The sequence below is a fragment of the Syngnathus acus genome, chromosome 13 (genome assembly GCF_901709675.1).
Source record: "Syngnathus acus chromosome 13, fSynAcu1.2, whole genome shotgun sequence".
Lineage (NCBI taxonomy): Eukaryota > Metazoa > Chordata > Actinopteri > Syngnathiformes > Syngnathidae > Syngnathus > Syngnathus acus.
This window is the reverse complement of record NC_051098.1, coordinates 6250516-6266978: the sequence shown is the minus strand read 5'-3', so window position 1 is coordinate 6266978 and position 16463 is coordinate 6250516. Positions and strand designations below refer to the sequence as shown.

The window sequence follows — 16463 nt, the reverse complement described above, 5'->3', positions numbered from 1 at the left end:
TTTTTTTTTGTCTTTTGCAGCTCTGGCTGTTTGTACAACATTTCCACTTTACCCGTGCAACTGTAAAGAATGAAATCAATCAGATTAACGGGTACACGGCAGAAGAAAAAAGCCAGTGCATTGGAAAGTAATGTAGGTGTGTTTGTCCAATTTTGCAAAATTAGATAATGGTGGTTCTCTTATAAAGCATACCACATTACGTTGTTTACACAATCACCTGAATAATGTGATGACTCCAGAAATTGGACAGGGTAAAGAGTAAAAATGACTCAGGAGACAGGCCTTTGAAATTCTGCGACAGACTGCTGTACAGAAATTGGATGTGATGGTTGATGGGAGAATGTCTCTTACTTGGAGTGTAAGGAGGATAGTTCAAGTTATTATCATCACAGCCCTTAGTTGATCCTTTCTTGAAGTTAGCCACTTCATTCATGTCCTGCAATAGGATGAGCCATAATTAGGAACCAGTATACCTTCAAAAATTGCAATTATCAATAAAATGATGGATATAGCTTTTAAAGGGGTTGCTAGTTAAAACTGAAGGAGCAATACTAATAGTACTATTCACTTGTAATATTAACTTTTTTCAACTAAAGAGATTGTTTCTTGAAGACAGTTGTTTTGATTGACAGTGGTAGATGAGCAATATTTGTTTTTGTGCTTGTAGTTTGCAGTACAGTAGTGGAGAACTGTCCAGAATTTTGATGTGAGCAAAGTTTGCTGCTCTTGTGTGGCTAAATAGAGTGAGCAAAATTAGAGAACTATAAAGCAACATAGACAGAATAGTCAAAATCCATCCATCCATTTTCTATACTGCTTGCCCCCACGGGGGTTGAGGGCGTGTTGGAGCCTATTCCAGCAGACATCGACCAGTAGGCGGATTCTCATACTTGGAAAAAATACCATCCATTATACTTTGTACAGATACTTGCTGATGTTGGACGTAAACATTTCGCAAACCCATACTAAGTTAGACAACCTAATTAGCAGTTTGACTTTTTGAGCTCTTATTTCGGAGCTCATTTGATTAATGAATGTCTGGCTTGTTTAAAAAAAAAAATCTGAAATTAACTTTGGTAATACAATTTTCAAATCAGACTCACTATCCAGAGGGCATCATGTTTGATCTTCCGGGAGAATCTCTCATACTCATCAACCCACCAGTCGATGCAATTTTGGCTGGTGTAATCTGGAAACACAGTCACTCCTGGCCACACCTGAAAGGGACGAAGAGCGTTTGGAGTAAACACCAACAATAAGTATTGTATCTCCAACAAAAGGGGAAAACAGCATACAAAGTGTCAAAATGTTTTTAAAAAATGGTAGGATAGAAACTACTCAAGTGTAAGAATCCGAGAAAGAACGCTGCTGAGAGGGGAAATCGATAAAGTATTAGAGCTCTAGATGTGACCATGTGATCTGAGGCATCCTGTATATCATGCTCAAAGGAAAATGATTGATCCGTTAAGAATGAAAGTGATTTCACTTCTTGGTCTCTGTACGCAATTATGGCATGTGAGGAATAGCCTAGTAGACAGAGTCATTCTCAAGGTTGGTCTACTTTTCTCAGACTTCCTGCAACAATAAAGTAGTTAGATGCCTTGGCGCATGAATCATGCCATTGCATGGGCTTGGTAAACACGCACACACACACATGTACAAACACAGTCTACTTTTTTACTTTCAGGCAGATGTTTCTGGCAGGTGGCGAGAATGCCAGGGTTCTTTGATGCTAGCAACTTTTTAAATTCTGTGCTTTCTCTCCTTTGCTGGATTATTTTCCCCTTCCAAATCTGTTACCTTTTGTAGCTGTATACTGCCCAGCTGCCTACTTTCATACTCCTTGTGTATAGTTCAGTACGTATAAGTACTTCAAAGTATAAATGCCAAGAATAAAGGGTGTATTTATTTTTTAGAAATAAATAGGATGAAATTTTACATGAATATCAAATCTCCCCACACCGAAATAATTATAATTTTGTATAAAGCGCCGTCTTGGTCTCTCTCTCTCTCTCTGTCTCTCCCTCTCTCTCCATGCTTAATCTGCGATGTGGCGATGTAGAACATTTTAAGATTAAATACTAATGTGGAATCAATGCATATGTTTGACCTGTTATAAGCAGCATGAAAAGGCGATTAGCAGTGGGACTGAACCTAATCGTGTGCATAATCAAAACAAGGCTGTAAAAGCATAAGAGCAACGGAAGTTTATCCCTCACACGTCCACCCTTCACAGTGGGTATGAGCCTTTTAAAAACAAGCTGTGCATGCGAATGGGCAGAAAATAGCACACTAGGGGTTTGAACTTCCATTAGGGTGTGTTATGGTTTGATGGAAATTAGGACAAACTAGTCACCCAGACATCAGTGTGCATACAAAATACACTTGCTTCATAGATGACCTACTCTATATTACATAGGATCACAACAAATTGCTACCATGGTCCATCTATCCATCTCCTATAGTTCTTGGATTACAACATGAACATGGAGTGACCAGTTTAAGCTTGCCAGAGGCCAACAGACGCATTTTTTTATATGACTTCCAACTAAATCCTCCAGTGAACTCAGCTACAATCAACAGAGATTCCTTATTTGTTATGCTGATTGCAATGTTAAATGGAAGATTAAGCATAATTACAATTTTGTAATGATCATGTACAGTGTGATACTCATCTTACTCATGTCTAATCTTGTTTAACTTGTGTTTGTGTACAGAACATAGATTATGCATTTATTTCATTTGGACAAATGACTTGCTAATTATAAGACATCATTAAAAGAACTAAGCAGTCCGTATTTAATGGAGATAAGAACACAATTATTGTCACATGACCAGTATTATTTAATCCCTGTGTATTTTTATCTCACCTCTCCCAATAAAGGTGTATTGCCATCTTTTTCGGTGACCCAGGCTTTCTTTTCAGTCCCACGGTCAAATGACTCATATGGCGCACCCCCAACTCGTGTGCTGGTGGCAATAGCAGGATCCTGGCAAACACAAATTTATACAGCATACCCATAAGGGGAAACATGCCATTAAACTGCATGAATCAACTCACAATGAATAAAAACAAGGTTATGATGTGAATACTGGCATATGACACTGGATCATTTGGTAATCAAGTCAGGACTCTGCAGTCAAAATACTTCAATGTTATTTTAATTGACATTTAATAGCTAAAACGAAATTACTACCTTTTCTCAAGGTAATTTGGCCTCTAAAAATAATTGAGTCAACAAAAGGCAACAACATATTTGTTGTGTTAGAAAACTAATATGTGGTGCTTTTATTAAATGGCTGTTTACTTCTTTTCAAAGCTCTTTTTGTTAGATGAAATTGACAATATGCTTCATTGATGCTGGGGTGTTTCCTACCAGGATGAGGATGTATTTCTGTCCCTTCTCGTGAAGGTAGTCAGCAAACTGAGGCAGCTCACTAAACTTGACTTTATCATAAGTGAAGTCTTTCTTATCCTCCATGTAGTCAATGTCAGTATACTGGATTTCCTGCATAAGGTTGTTCCAGACAAAATGACATACATAAACACAATTTTCCTGTGAGATAACCAACAGTAAAATAGTATGTAAAAGAAAAGCCTTCAAAAAAAATCTAGTATGCAAGGAATCATGAAACCATAAACACAAATTTAATACCCAATTGTGTCACTGTTCAAAGATAAGAATATACTGTGTGCTTTTTATTTTTGTCTGAAAACTAAATAGCCATTTTTTAAATAAAAAAGGAAATTCAATACAATTTGAACAAGACAATGACTTGAAATTCTCTTTGGAAGCACATTTTTCATTGAACAATGACACTGGGTATTGCGCTTCAAAAAGCTTGTACTGCTGCATGATGAAGAGGACTTCACAAGCTGATCCGCAAGTTGACCTCTTGCATAAACAAGAGAGACTGAGTAAGCATGGAACGAAGGAGGGGCTCTTCTGTTCCGACACTGAAGAAGAGGGCTTTGGTTGGTTTAGTGCGTAGGTCGAGTAAGTTAAAAGTTAAAGTTAAAGTCCCAATGATCGTCACACACACACCTGGGTGTGGTGAAATTTGTCCTCTGCATTTAACCCATCCCCGTGTGATTTTAATCCATCCCCTGGGGGAGAGGGGAGCAGTGAGCAGCAGCGGTGCCGCGCTCGGGAATCAGTTGGTGATCTAACCCCCCAATTCCAACCCTTAATGCTGAGTGCCAAGCAGGGAGGCAATGGGTCCCATTTTTATAGTCTTTGGTATGACGCGGCCGGGGTTTGAACCCACAACCTTCCAGTCTCAGGGCGGACACTCTACCACTAGGCCACTGAGCTAAGATGAAGATTGCGATCAATGACTTTGCTGGAAGGCTATTTTGTAACTAGCCGTGTTTGGCATGAATAAAAAAAAAAATATATATTTACTGGTGTTTGAATTAATTAGAATCTATTTGTGCGATGTCTGTCTTTGTAAATATCCAATAAAACTAAGTCACTATGTTCAGCCAGACTCTTCTGTCAATTGACATCAGGAGTTCGCTGCATTGGCATCCTGCAATCTTTGGATACACAGTAGATGAAAGATTGAACAAAATCAGTGATCTATTTTATTGTATCTCGTCATCAGTTAAGGTGGGGCAGTTTTGATTAGGCGGTGATACTGTGAAATACAACACTGATGTTGTGATAACATTGTCTGAGAATATGAACTATAGAGATTAAGATAAGGAGTTTATTTTGGCAATTAATTTAAAAAGAAGTGTCATGCCTCAGTTCTCGTGTCCAGAGTGACGTTTGCCCCATCAAGAAAAAGCCTTTGAGACTCTTCACTCAAAAAAGGGTATATATCAATCATCACTGATAGAAGAGAGCACAAGTAGGTTTCATATTTTGATCAGGACGAACAAAATGATGAAAGGAACCTGTCCGATTGATCTTTGATCAGCATTAACATTCACTTGCACTTGAAAAATAGTGCGCTCACGTTTGAACCTGAATTGAGCCCAGCAGAAGCCCATTATTTAGCAGAAAGCCGAATAACCCTGTCCAAGCTAAAGGCTGTTGCAATCGCTCACACTTTCTATCCAACTGCTGCTTTCACCTCCATATCACGCCTCCGCGGATTGCCTAACATGTCAGGTGTATGGAACCATAAACTGACATATAAACTGTTAAAGAATAACACAGGTCAGGTCGCAAAGGTGAGGAATTGATCTTTACTGTGCTCCTATAGAAACCACACATTCTTACTTGTGTTTGTTTTAGCATGATTTAACAAAATAACAGGCTGCACATTTTATTGAGCTGCTCCTATTTTTGTCCTCTTCTTTGTAAAGAAGGTCAGGTGGAAAAGCTAGGAGTCAGTGAAAGAAGATTCGTGCCATCACAGAGACAACATGCAAATCTACCACAGTTAGGCCGAAGTACAGATTCGAACGCTCAAACTTATGTATTATATACAGTATTGCAAGGGTCTGAAAATAATATAATCAGAGCAAACAAAATCTTACATATGGAAGGTTCACTTCACGATTCCTTTCCACTGTTTTCTTGACCTCACTCAAGCTACCATAGTCCCACCTAGATAGCTGGAATCCCAGTGACCAGTAGGGCGGGATGACAGGCCTGCCAATAAGCTGAAAGCACAGTAGGTCAGGAAAACTAATCATAAAAATTGTCTGTACCAATATAATAGACTGATCATGTAGGTAATCCCAGGTTATCATGACATTTAGATTACATTGGCAACACTATTTACTACATTTGAACAAATTGCCCAATAGAGCACATTTCTTGAATTGTTTTTCTTAATTTTCTAGGCGTGTATCACCTCGAGAAACTCCTGCACCACTTGTTCTGGTGTATCCCCAAAAAGAACATAGAAGTCAAGAATTCCTCCAATTGTTCTGTATGTCACTGCAGGTGCAGGTTGCAAAGTCACCTCTGAAAATAGACAGTAATGAAAGCCATTAGTGACACTTTAAAAATAACCTTAAATAGCCAAATAAAGCTTTTGATGTGTGCAACATGCTGGACTCAGAAATAACCATGTTTTTTTTTTTTTTAATATAGTTGTGTTTTTCACCCATCGCATTGCTGTTCATAAGGAAGACCCCAAATGATTTTCCACTTGTGTCTTCCAGACAGAGGAAGAAGGGATAGTGTCCGTAGAGGTTGTGTGTTCCCTAGAGAAAGAGTTAATTATGTTTGGTAAACGCGGCAGAACAAGATTGCTTTGTAAACATTACTTGTAATACATACTCAATTGAATTAGTTAATCATTAATCAAAATGAGAATCTATTAGGTTCACACCATTGTGTATGTTGGTTGGTTGTAGTGACAGATTACAGTTAAGGAATAATGAAGATTGAGTTATGAGCGGAATCTAAAATCCTCTCCACATTTGCAGGTGGAAAGCGGAACGTTGAAACAAATGGGAAGCAGATGGTTTCTTGCTCTAAAGTCTCTCATGAAAAAAACTGTACTCACAGCTGGAACCCCGGATCAAACATCAGTTTTCTTTGTTCCGCTTTATAGATGTTTTATCAATGAATGAAAGTTCATAACGCAACACTTGAAATATATATATATATATATATATATATATGTTTTTTATTTGCAGTTGTGTTTCATAAAGTGTAACATGTTTTTGTTTGTGACTTTTTTGTTTTCGTAATGTGCACTTTTTGTATGTGTTTGAGTATATAAAGGCAAACGACAAAATAGCATTTACACACTCACTCAATTATGGGATCACTCACCCCATTAGGAAAAGCATCTCTGGTGAAGATGGGCCAGGTCTTCCAGTTGATGTCATGGCGAAACTGTCTGTGTACATGCTCTCCGAGACCATAAATATTATCAGATGGAAGTTTGGCAGACAGCTGTAGAAACTGGTCTGCAAAAACCAGTGGTCCCATTCTTGTGTCAAACCTGGATGTAATTTGTGACCAAAATATAAGAACATTTAAAATGGGAGGTAATGCAAGGTTGTCAGATAATACAATAGCATTTTTAGTAAGCAAGTGATTCTAAACTCATATCAATACACTGGAAATTGTAAACGTTTTGAGATTATTCTGAATGTTTGTAATGCTGAAGATTTTACAGGACACAAAATGTCATCCAAAACTGAGTCATTGCGGATGTGTCCGAGTGTAGGTGTAATTTAGGGCAGGGAAATCCCAGATATATTCCAGATAATGGTCAGGCCAAGGTTCTGCCTGCGATTTTATGATCTACTACAGTCTTTATTATGTGAAAGATAAATAATAGTTGATAATCATATGTATGTTGATTTGGTTTGCTGAGGCCTTGATTTGCTCTTGACTATGTGAAAGGTAAACAGAGTTAGAACTACAGTAGCTAGATGTAAAGAGCTCAAGCAAAACTTGAGTCTTCCACATGCACATTGGACTATTGTATACAATACAATACAGTATACGTACTGCATATGCCTGCATTTAGTGTAACGTTTTCTTTGTAATCCGCACTGTGTTACTGACTGTCCAAAAGAAAACAATAGTACATTGTTATATTTACAGAAAAAAATAGTCAATCAGCAGTATAAGAACTTACAGGACTTTGTTGTTCTCTTTCCTGCGCACAACCAGCCCAAAAGGTTTGTGTGTGATCTCCAGAGTGTTGTTAATGGGAGTGGTCGGGTGCTTGCTGAGGCTGTTAACATGTTCATGAGGCACCTCAAACCTTTGCATGTGGGCGTCAGATATCTAAAAACACAACAACCACGAGGAGAGTAAATCTGAGATTATGTAGAATATTCATGTGACAGTTTGTCTGGTTTTAAATGTGGGTGGGTGGGGGCGGGGGGTTATAGTGTCAACCTTAAAACGAAGTCGATTGCTTGATTGCATTTCAGCTTGAAATGACAGTTCCTGTATATCTGCTCCAAACAAGGAAGGGGATGTCATTCTCTTCAGATGTGCCTTCATTACTGCCATAAAAATACAATAAAAACAAGGTCCAGGTCATAAAACAGAGGCGATCAAAATGTAAAGACAATGTGTAATTTAGAATAACAAAAATGAATAAATACCTTTAAAAGAACTGATATTAATTATTGTATTGTTCCTCTGTCAGTGCCATGCGGCTTTTTATTATGACATTTGATGGTCTACCAACACATAGCCTTGGACAATCAAAATTGATATTGCATTATTTTCAACTACTACAATAAAATGCAATGTTTAATTCAATAGGTCTGATTTTTTTACACAGTATTTTTTTTTCCTTGTGAATTGAAACATTAAATTTGAATAATAATGCAAATACCAAAATCTACTGTCTGTCTAAGTGTTCCATGCTCATCTTTTTGCCTTTGTGTGTTTTCATTTGCATAGTATTTCAGGAGCAGCACATTGAATGAGCGGTCAGCACATTTGCATGGGTTCTGTAGGTTCTCCAACCCAAATGATAAATTTGACTTTTGACTACTGACTCAAAATTGTCTTAATGTGTGGACAATTTTGTGGGTGCTAAAAGCCTGTTGGGAGAAGTTTCAGCTCATTTGTGGCCCAAATGAGGACAAACACTAAAAAAGGAATGTATGGAATTAGTAGTAAATAGTAAAGTCCTGTTTAAAAAGTGCAGCCATACATTTAGCTGTAAGGTCCAGTGGTGTCCATCATATTTTCCAGATGAACTGTGTAAGTCCTTTTAAAGACAATAAATTTGCTACATGATTGCAACAGTCGCATTGAGCATTACCATAGCATATTTTATGTCACATTTCATATCTCATACAGGGAAAAAAAATTAGATTTTTGTCAGCAACAATCTTATTCGTTGATCCCTGGCAAAGACTTTACACATTGGATTTGATTAAATTACATCTTGGTTAAAGAGAGGTGCGCCAAATAACTTCCCTTGTTAGGCAATGTCAAAGTTACGCAATGGCAAAGATGACCTGCCATATTTTGCCCTGTATTTAGTCTTTCACAGTATCAAATCTCTCAATACAGCTGAAAGCTGTATTATGGTGATAAACCATCAGTAACAAACTTAAATTAAAGCAAAATGATTCCAAGCAGGAAATCTGCATTTTGCAAATTCAATCAGCCTCTCAGAGAGGCTGCACATCATGTTTCACTGACAGACATGCCTGAGGCAAAGTGAGTGATAGAGAGAAAAACAAGATGAGAGTAAGACAGACAGCAGTTATATGGCCACAGTTGGACTCCAAACTAAGCTGAAGAGAAAAATAAATAAGGTCAGTCAGTGAGCAAAAGATGAAACACAGGTGAAAGTAAAAAATATTTCCTTATTAAGTCCACCAACCGCACTAAGATTCGCAAGAAATTAAGAGATATGTCCATCAGTAAAGCAAATTCAATTAATCAGTCAAACTTCTGTGATTTTGCTACCTCGATAAAAAAAATACTATAATAATGGGAATAGAAAAAATAATGTGGAAAAAATGATGGAAAGGAAAATAATATAATAATGTCAGTTTCAAATATACAAGGTTGTTATTGGTTTTAAAATTCAAACAGAGAAAATGAACAGTAAGGTCTTATCTGGGATGGTTTAACATAGTAATTGGGAACCAAATTAAAAGTACCGTATTTGCCGGACTATAAATCACAGATTTTTTCATAGTTTGGCCAGGGGTGCAATTTATACTCTGGAGCGACTTATACGTATGTGAAATTATTAACACATTATTATATAATTTCAGGGCGGCTCGGTGGCGCACTGGTTAGCACGTCCGCCTCACAGGGTGCGGGTTCGATTCCACCTCCGGCCTTCCCTGTGTGGAGTTTGCATGTTCTCCCTGTGCCCGCGTGGGTTTTCTCCGGGCACTCTGGTTTCCTCCACATCCCAAAAACATGCTTGGTAGGCCGATTGAGCACTCCAAATTGTCCTTAGGTGTGAGTGCGAGTGCGAATTGTTGTTCGTCTCTGTGTGCCCTGCGATTGGCTGGCAACCAGTTCAGGGTGTCCCCCGCCTACTCCATGATGACTGCTGGGATAGGCTCCATTACGCCCACGACCCCCGTGGGGACAAGCAATATAGATTATGGATGGATGGATGGATGGATGGATGGATGTCATATCATTTCACATGTTATTTTCACACTAAACCGAGGGCGCTCTAGGCCTGTGGAATAATTGGAACAGCAACTGACGTAAGCCACGTAGAAGTGTCACGTCTCGTCCCCAGTTTTGCTATGTGTCTAGGTTGCTATAGTTTCTGTTCGCGTCGCCCCTCCCCTCCTGTGTCACCTCAATAAATGTAATTGCGGTCACCTGCCTCGTGTTTCATGCTTTGTATTTAAGTCCTCTCTGCCCCTCACTCCCCGTCGGATCATTGTGTGTTGTTGTCGTACTGTCTTGCTGTCGTCATGTCCTGCCGTCTTTTTGTTTCACGTCCTGGTCAGTCAGTCAAGTTATTGTTTGTTAAGTCATGTCAGAGTCAGAGAGTCAGAGTCAGCTTTATTGTCAATTCCTCCATGCTAAGACACACAAAGAAACCGAAACTCATCTCAGTTTGCCTTTTGAGTTCCCTTCAATAAACCCTAGTCCAAGCTGCATATGGTCGCCCTGCTCCATCCGTTCCATAACAAGAAGAGGAAGCGCAGTATCTTCTACCTCCGAAGTTAGCGGAGTTGTTTAAAAGTGACACAGAGAATGAAGATTTCATTGGATTTGGAGTGACATGGATAGTTTGGTAAACTTGTGAGATGTTAATTATGCTATAGTTATCTGAATAACTCTTAATATGCTACATCAGGCAGTTCTCAGTTCGTTGTTTATGTGTCATGTAACGTTAGCATACCGTGCAATTATTCAGCCTGTTGTTGCCTCTATTCTATTTTATTTTAAATTGCCTTTCAAGATGCCATGTCTGTTCTTGGTGTTGGATTTAATCAAATAAATTCTCCCCCAAAATACGACATACTCCAGTGCGACTTATATATGTATTTTTCTTCTTTATTATGCATTTTATGGTCGGTGCGACTTGTACTCCGGAAAATACGGTAGATTTTCACCCCTCACGCTTCATAATTTAGAGGTTAAGAAATTATATATTTACCATAAGGATCCGGTTGCTCTACTGATTCAACAATGTATCCATGGTTGGTGGAAAAGAAGCACCAAGGTACGTTTCGCTCATCTAGAGGCTGCCAACAACATCCACGCTCCTGGCATCTTCTCTGTGAGAGCCACATAAAGTTAGGTGGTTTTTTTTTCTTTTCTGAAATTGTATACAGACAGTAACTTGGCCTTGGTATTATTGCAACAATATATAATTGATCCAAATAAAGAGATGGTGCATATTGAACTAAATCTAACACACAGATGGCCTTTAACAAGGCGACAAGGCCCAAACAGCACATTACTATGATAATAATTTTAATAGGCCTATTGTACATTGAACATTTATATGAAACCAAACATAAATCAACACAGAGTAAATCTGATTACCCCCTTAAAACTCCAACATATGAATGCTGTTCCTATCACAAGTAATGTTTGTATTCACATAATCATTGTAACAGTAGATATGTAATAATCTTGATTAGCTGCAATGGCTGTCGAAATATCAAAGAGAACCATGAAGGCACTAAAGTATGTAAAGGAGTCCAAAGTCTATAAATATGTAAACCCTCACATATTGACTGACACACATACCTTGGAGGCTCCAGCGTCAGGGAAACAGTCTACCCTTTCTGCAAGCGCAATATTTGGGCACTGTGGAACAAACACCTCTGTTGTCTCTGCCAAAAGATATGATATTTCCTCATGACAAACACATAAATAACAGTTGTAAATACTAAACGGGATGACCGTATTTTGTGCTTTATTCAATAGTCAACTATAAAAACATAATTAGCATAGATTAATCAGTCAAAGCTTCTTCTGTGTTCAGTATTTGAGTTTGTTTTATTAACAAACTAATTATCTATTCTATCAATAAACATTTGAATGATTAATCACATTTGGTAATCTAATGCAGTGCATATTATTCCAAACATTTATGAATTACTAGCACTAGTGGTATTGAGCAGTAGTGTTGAGTTGTACTGCACCATACTAAGAGATGATTCGAATATTTTGATTACCTCATTAGATGCATAAAAATATGGTCAGTATGATTTAGTTGACTTTACTCAATACAGCTATGGCATAATTTAATCAGTGTACCTAATATTGTGGCCCATGAAATTGAACTGAAGTTGGATTTCCATGCACATGTAGATTCACTCACCATCCTTGATGGTCCCAGGTACGCCCGTAACAAAAAGAACCAATAAAGCAATGGCTATTGCCAACATCAATGCGAAAATGACCATTAAGATCACCTCCAAACCCGAGAACCGCCTTCTCCCCATCTAAAAGACACAAAACCAAAGGCATACAAAGGTCAACAACCAATTAATGACACCATGATTCCAAAGGCAAGGTCTCAAAGGTCAGATATAATTTCATGCTTAATGAGGCCCACAAGCAGCACACACACTAAAACAAATCATCAACATTCACACAACTGACATACACATTTGATGTGTGCACATTTACCTTCGGAACAATCAGCAACCTTTAACAAAGCCATACCAGCCACGTTTCCAGACAAGCTTACCCAGCTCTATTCTACCCTACTCGCCTTTATTGTTACCTTCTCCTTTGTGGTTCTAAAAAAAATATAGTAGCCTGGTTCCAAAATGTGACGTTTTTATTTTGGAGGCCAGTAATTGGTCCAAGACAATGCTTTACTTGCATTTTGCTTGCAGACACAAACAAATGCTTTTAAGTTACAGTCTGCAAAGTACTAGCCACATAAACTTACACGCTTGCGGCGGATGTCCCATATTTTCAAAAACAAAAAGTCGACCATGCATCTTCACCATGTTTGCTTTCACTTTCACAACCGTGCGCTCGAGCGACGGTGGCTGTAACGTGACGTCACCAGTAAGGCGAGGCGGGGCTTTCAGGTTGTGTGAACAACTATAGTTACTATACCATCAATAGAAGTGCTCCTGAAAATGTTAAATCTATTTTCTGTTTCCTGTAATAATGAAACATCCACATATTGTTGCAAAATCTCCAGACAGGTTTGAGCAAGTCATTTGAAAGACATTCATCATGTCACTCCATTAAGCTTCGAAGACAGAAACAAGTTGAATGTCAAGCTGCTCGTCTGGGTTTGTGTCTGTTTGGGTGAATTAGACATTTATTGGCATGCTGTTTAATGTGCTGTGAAGATCAAGCGAGGGCAAAGAAAGAGACAAATGTGCCCATGGCCCTGTGTGATTCTGAGTCATATGCACATGACAACAATGAAAAGGGCCTGAAAACAATTTAACGAAGAGACAAGAAAATATTGCAAAACACAAATGAATGTGTTTTAAAGCATTGTTTCTCTGCCGTTGTCTCACAGGGGCCCAAATTTTCCAGTTGTAGCTAAGACGCCAGCTTTAATAGACGTGAAGAACGATTCAGAAAACACACTGGTCAAAAATAAACTTTAAAAAAGAATGTGTATCATATTTTAACTACACGTGCCCAGGCTACATATTCAAAATGCCTTTCAGAGGACCTTATTTAGTACCTTAAAATGTCAACAATCAATGCAAAATATATTCTTAACATTGACATCTATAACAATGAAATGTCCTATCTCTGTACCTCTATAACCCAAGGAGCCCCCTGCAAATTTTTACTCCCTGTCTATGGCCCACCAGATGGCAATAACTGGTATAAACCATACTTCCTTAGATCAACTTCCCATGAGCTCACGGTAGAAGAATGAACAGCCTCCATCCAGAGTTTTGGTTCACGTGCACTGCCCTCCAAAAGTATTGAAACAGTGAGGCCAATCACAAGGCTAAGTATTTGGCTGGAGACTGTTTGTTGGGGACAAACATATTAAAGAGTAACAAACATTAAAAGAAAGTAGAAGAAGAAATGGATGCAGAAGAATTAGTAAATAAAGACTGCAGTAATGGCAACTCATGTATGACACAACACTGCTGCAGCTGCTAGAATGCGGCATCCGCCACATCAAGGATTTACTATTTAGTTTACAAAATGTCGGAGTGAAGCAGTGCGCGCTTGGGGCTAATTTTCCAAACGCCCCCCACGGTAAGGTAGCATTGATTTCGGGGGGTGAGTCCGAGCTCTACTCTTCTTGGTCTAGTTTTTTGTAAAACAAATTTCCCTCAAAAAACCACATACTCTGGGGTGACATGTTTTTTTTTGTTCTTCTTCATGGTGCATTTTTTGACTGGTACGACTTATACTCTGAAGCGATGTATTTGTGGTCTCTGTGATTGAACAGTAATCATTTTTGTAAACTGCAAACAAATTGTTACTATACAAGGCAAGAGAGCTGTCCATAATAGGCTGCATAATGAAATGTGAATTTCTGCAGCTGCAACAGGTTTGGAAGTGCAGTTGTATTATTCATTTTGCGGTTGCACCTAAAACGACTCCCACGAGCACTTTGTTGTTTGCTGTGAATCATTTAGCAGTCTGACTATAATGAACACAGTTCATTTGTTGTACAAACTAATAATGTAGATTAAGTATAAATGATGAATTCCTTGCTTTAAAGAAGTAGAACTGCTGTTGCTGTTGTCTTACCTTGGCTCTCTCCAGTGTGTCCTGGGCAAAGTTCTCTTCGAAGTGCTTGAGCCGAAGCCAGATAGCACCTTATAATACACATGAGCTATTAGGGCCCAAACACACACACACACACGCATGCGCACACTCGCACACACACTCACACACACACAAATATGCACACGCACTCACACCCCACTTGTTTAACACCGTGCTATTTCGGGATGACGATACATGACTTGCTCAGTAGAATAATGTACCAGGATGAGATGAAAGACCCAATGAATGATATAGGCACAATGATTGTTTATCATAAATATATTAACAAAATTTGAAGAAAATTTTGAAATCAGGGACCATTTTGTCAAAATACTACACACAATTCTTACAACCACATGAGTAGCAGAATACCAACAAATCCTTTGCAAAATGAAACGCCCATAAAAAATGAAATGTATCTAAAAAAAATGTTCCATATTAATCATCCACGACTGAATTTTGTTTGAACCATCTACATCATGATGTTGATAACCTTTCAGCGTTTCTATTTCTCAGTGATTATTGTAAGTGAAATATTTATTTATTCATTTCAATCATTAATTTTATATATTTTTATTTCTCTCAAAATACTCAATCGAGTCAATAGCTCAACAGAATCACAACAAAAAATGTCCCAGCTTTCATACAACCACTGTGAGGTCAGTAAACATCAGACAACCATTCTATACAGGCAATGATTTGTATTCTGCTATACAGCAGATGTGACGATTACAGTGAAAATAAAAAATAAAACAATATCTGGGAAAAAAAACCTGAAATGTAAATACAGTCCAGAGAAGAGTTGAGCGTTATCTCTTGGCCTAGATGGGTCTTGCCAGAAAATTGAATCAAACCTTGACATGCAGGTCTTGGTTAGTTTTGTGTTTTATAGTTGATAATGAAAGGGAGACAAACTTCAACAAATGAGTTTGCAGACGATAATAATCGTCCTATATCCTTGTGGCTTATTGATCGCTTTTGATCTCAGGTTTTACTTAAATTAGACTGTTGTTTAAAAGATTTTGACAGTTGCACGTGTTTGGAAATGAGTTCTCGTTGAACCTTGTGAAAATGTTTTGCCATTTTGATCTATGCTATTTGCTGAACCTCTGTGCATTTTATATTCATTCCATGTGTTACAATGACTCTACTGATACCGAGCAGACACTTCAGAAGGCAGAAGTGTTTCTAATATTATTTACTGAACCGCACGAGGATAGGCATATTAAAAGTGGCTCTCACTCTGATGCAGTCTAAATTTAAGCTCTGACTGCTTATGCAAAAATATAACACTTATCAAATATCTTCCTGACCTTGAGTTGAGCTTTGCCCAACAGTGAAGTATTTTGGATGCCAACTGTTTTATACATTAAGGTGTGCTTTTAATTGAAATAAGATGGCGCACAGGGATTTGTTAGCTTTTTTTTTAATGAACTCCCAGTCCCCATAGAGCTATAGTTTTGTTCATCTCTCACCGCCTTTGTTTCCTGGCTTCTATCTTTGTGCAGGAAAAAACAGATTACTGACATTGTTGTTACACAAAGACGCAAAGCTTTAGTCTGCTCGTTACAAATATACAAAATATTCATCTCCCTTCTTTGCATTGTATATGTTTAGGCAGTTGAGATTTGGTTTTGTCCATGGTTTCCCAAGACCGACCATCCATCCATCCATCCATCCATCCATCCATCCATCCATCCATCCATCCATCCATCCATCCATCCATCCATCCATCCATCCATCCAATCATCCATCCATCCATCCATCTTCTGTACCGCTTGTCCCCACAGAGGTCGCAGACGTGCTGAAGCCTATCCCAGCAGTCATTTTTTTTTAAGTTGGTAAGGCACCACTGAG

The 16463-nt window shown here is 38.3% G+C and overlaps 1 protein-coding gene across 1 annotated transcript in view; it reads right to left on the bottom strand.

Moving 5' to 3' along the window:
• si (sucrase-isomaltase (alpha-glucosidase)) overlaps positions 1-14698 on the bottom strand; it is a 44657-nt gene extending 29959 nt beyond the window's left edge. The window contains exons 1-14 of the mRNA XM_037268678.1: positions 14589-14698; positions 12214-12337; positions 11637-11722; positions 11038-11158; positions 7827-7936; positions 7561-7712; positions 6744-6915; positions 6067-6166; positions 5812-5924; positions 5492-5617; positions 3378-3509; positions 2871-2990; positions 1104-1217; positions 352-436 (exon numbers count right to left, since the gene is read on the bottom strand). Of these exons, the coding sequence (XP_037124573.1) occupies positions 352-436; positions 1104-1217; positions 2871-2990; positions 3378-3509; positions 5492-5617; positions 5812-5924; positions 6067-6166; positions 6744-6915; positions 7561-7712; positions 7827-7936; positions 11038-11158; positions 11637-11722; positions 12214-12337 (1555 nt within the window). The 5' untranslated portion in view covers positions 14589-14698. The remainder of the gene's footprint in view (positions 1-351; positions 437-1103; positions 1218-2870; positions 2991-3377; positions 3510-5491; positions 5618-5811; positions 5925-6066; positions 6167-6743; positions 6916-7560; positions 7713-7826; positions 7937-11037; positions 11159-11636; positions 11723-12213; positions 12338-14588) is intronic.
• Between the last annotated feature and the right edge of the window lie 1765 nt (positions 14699-16463).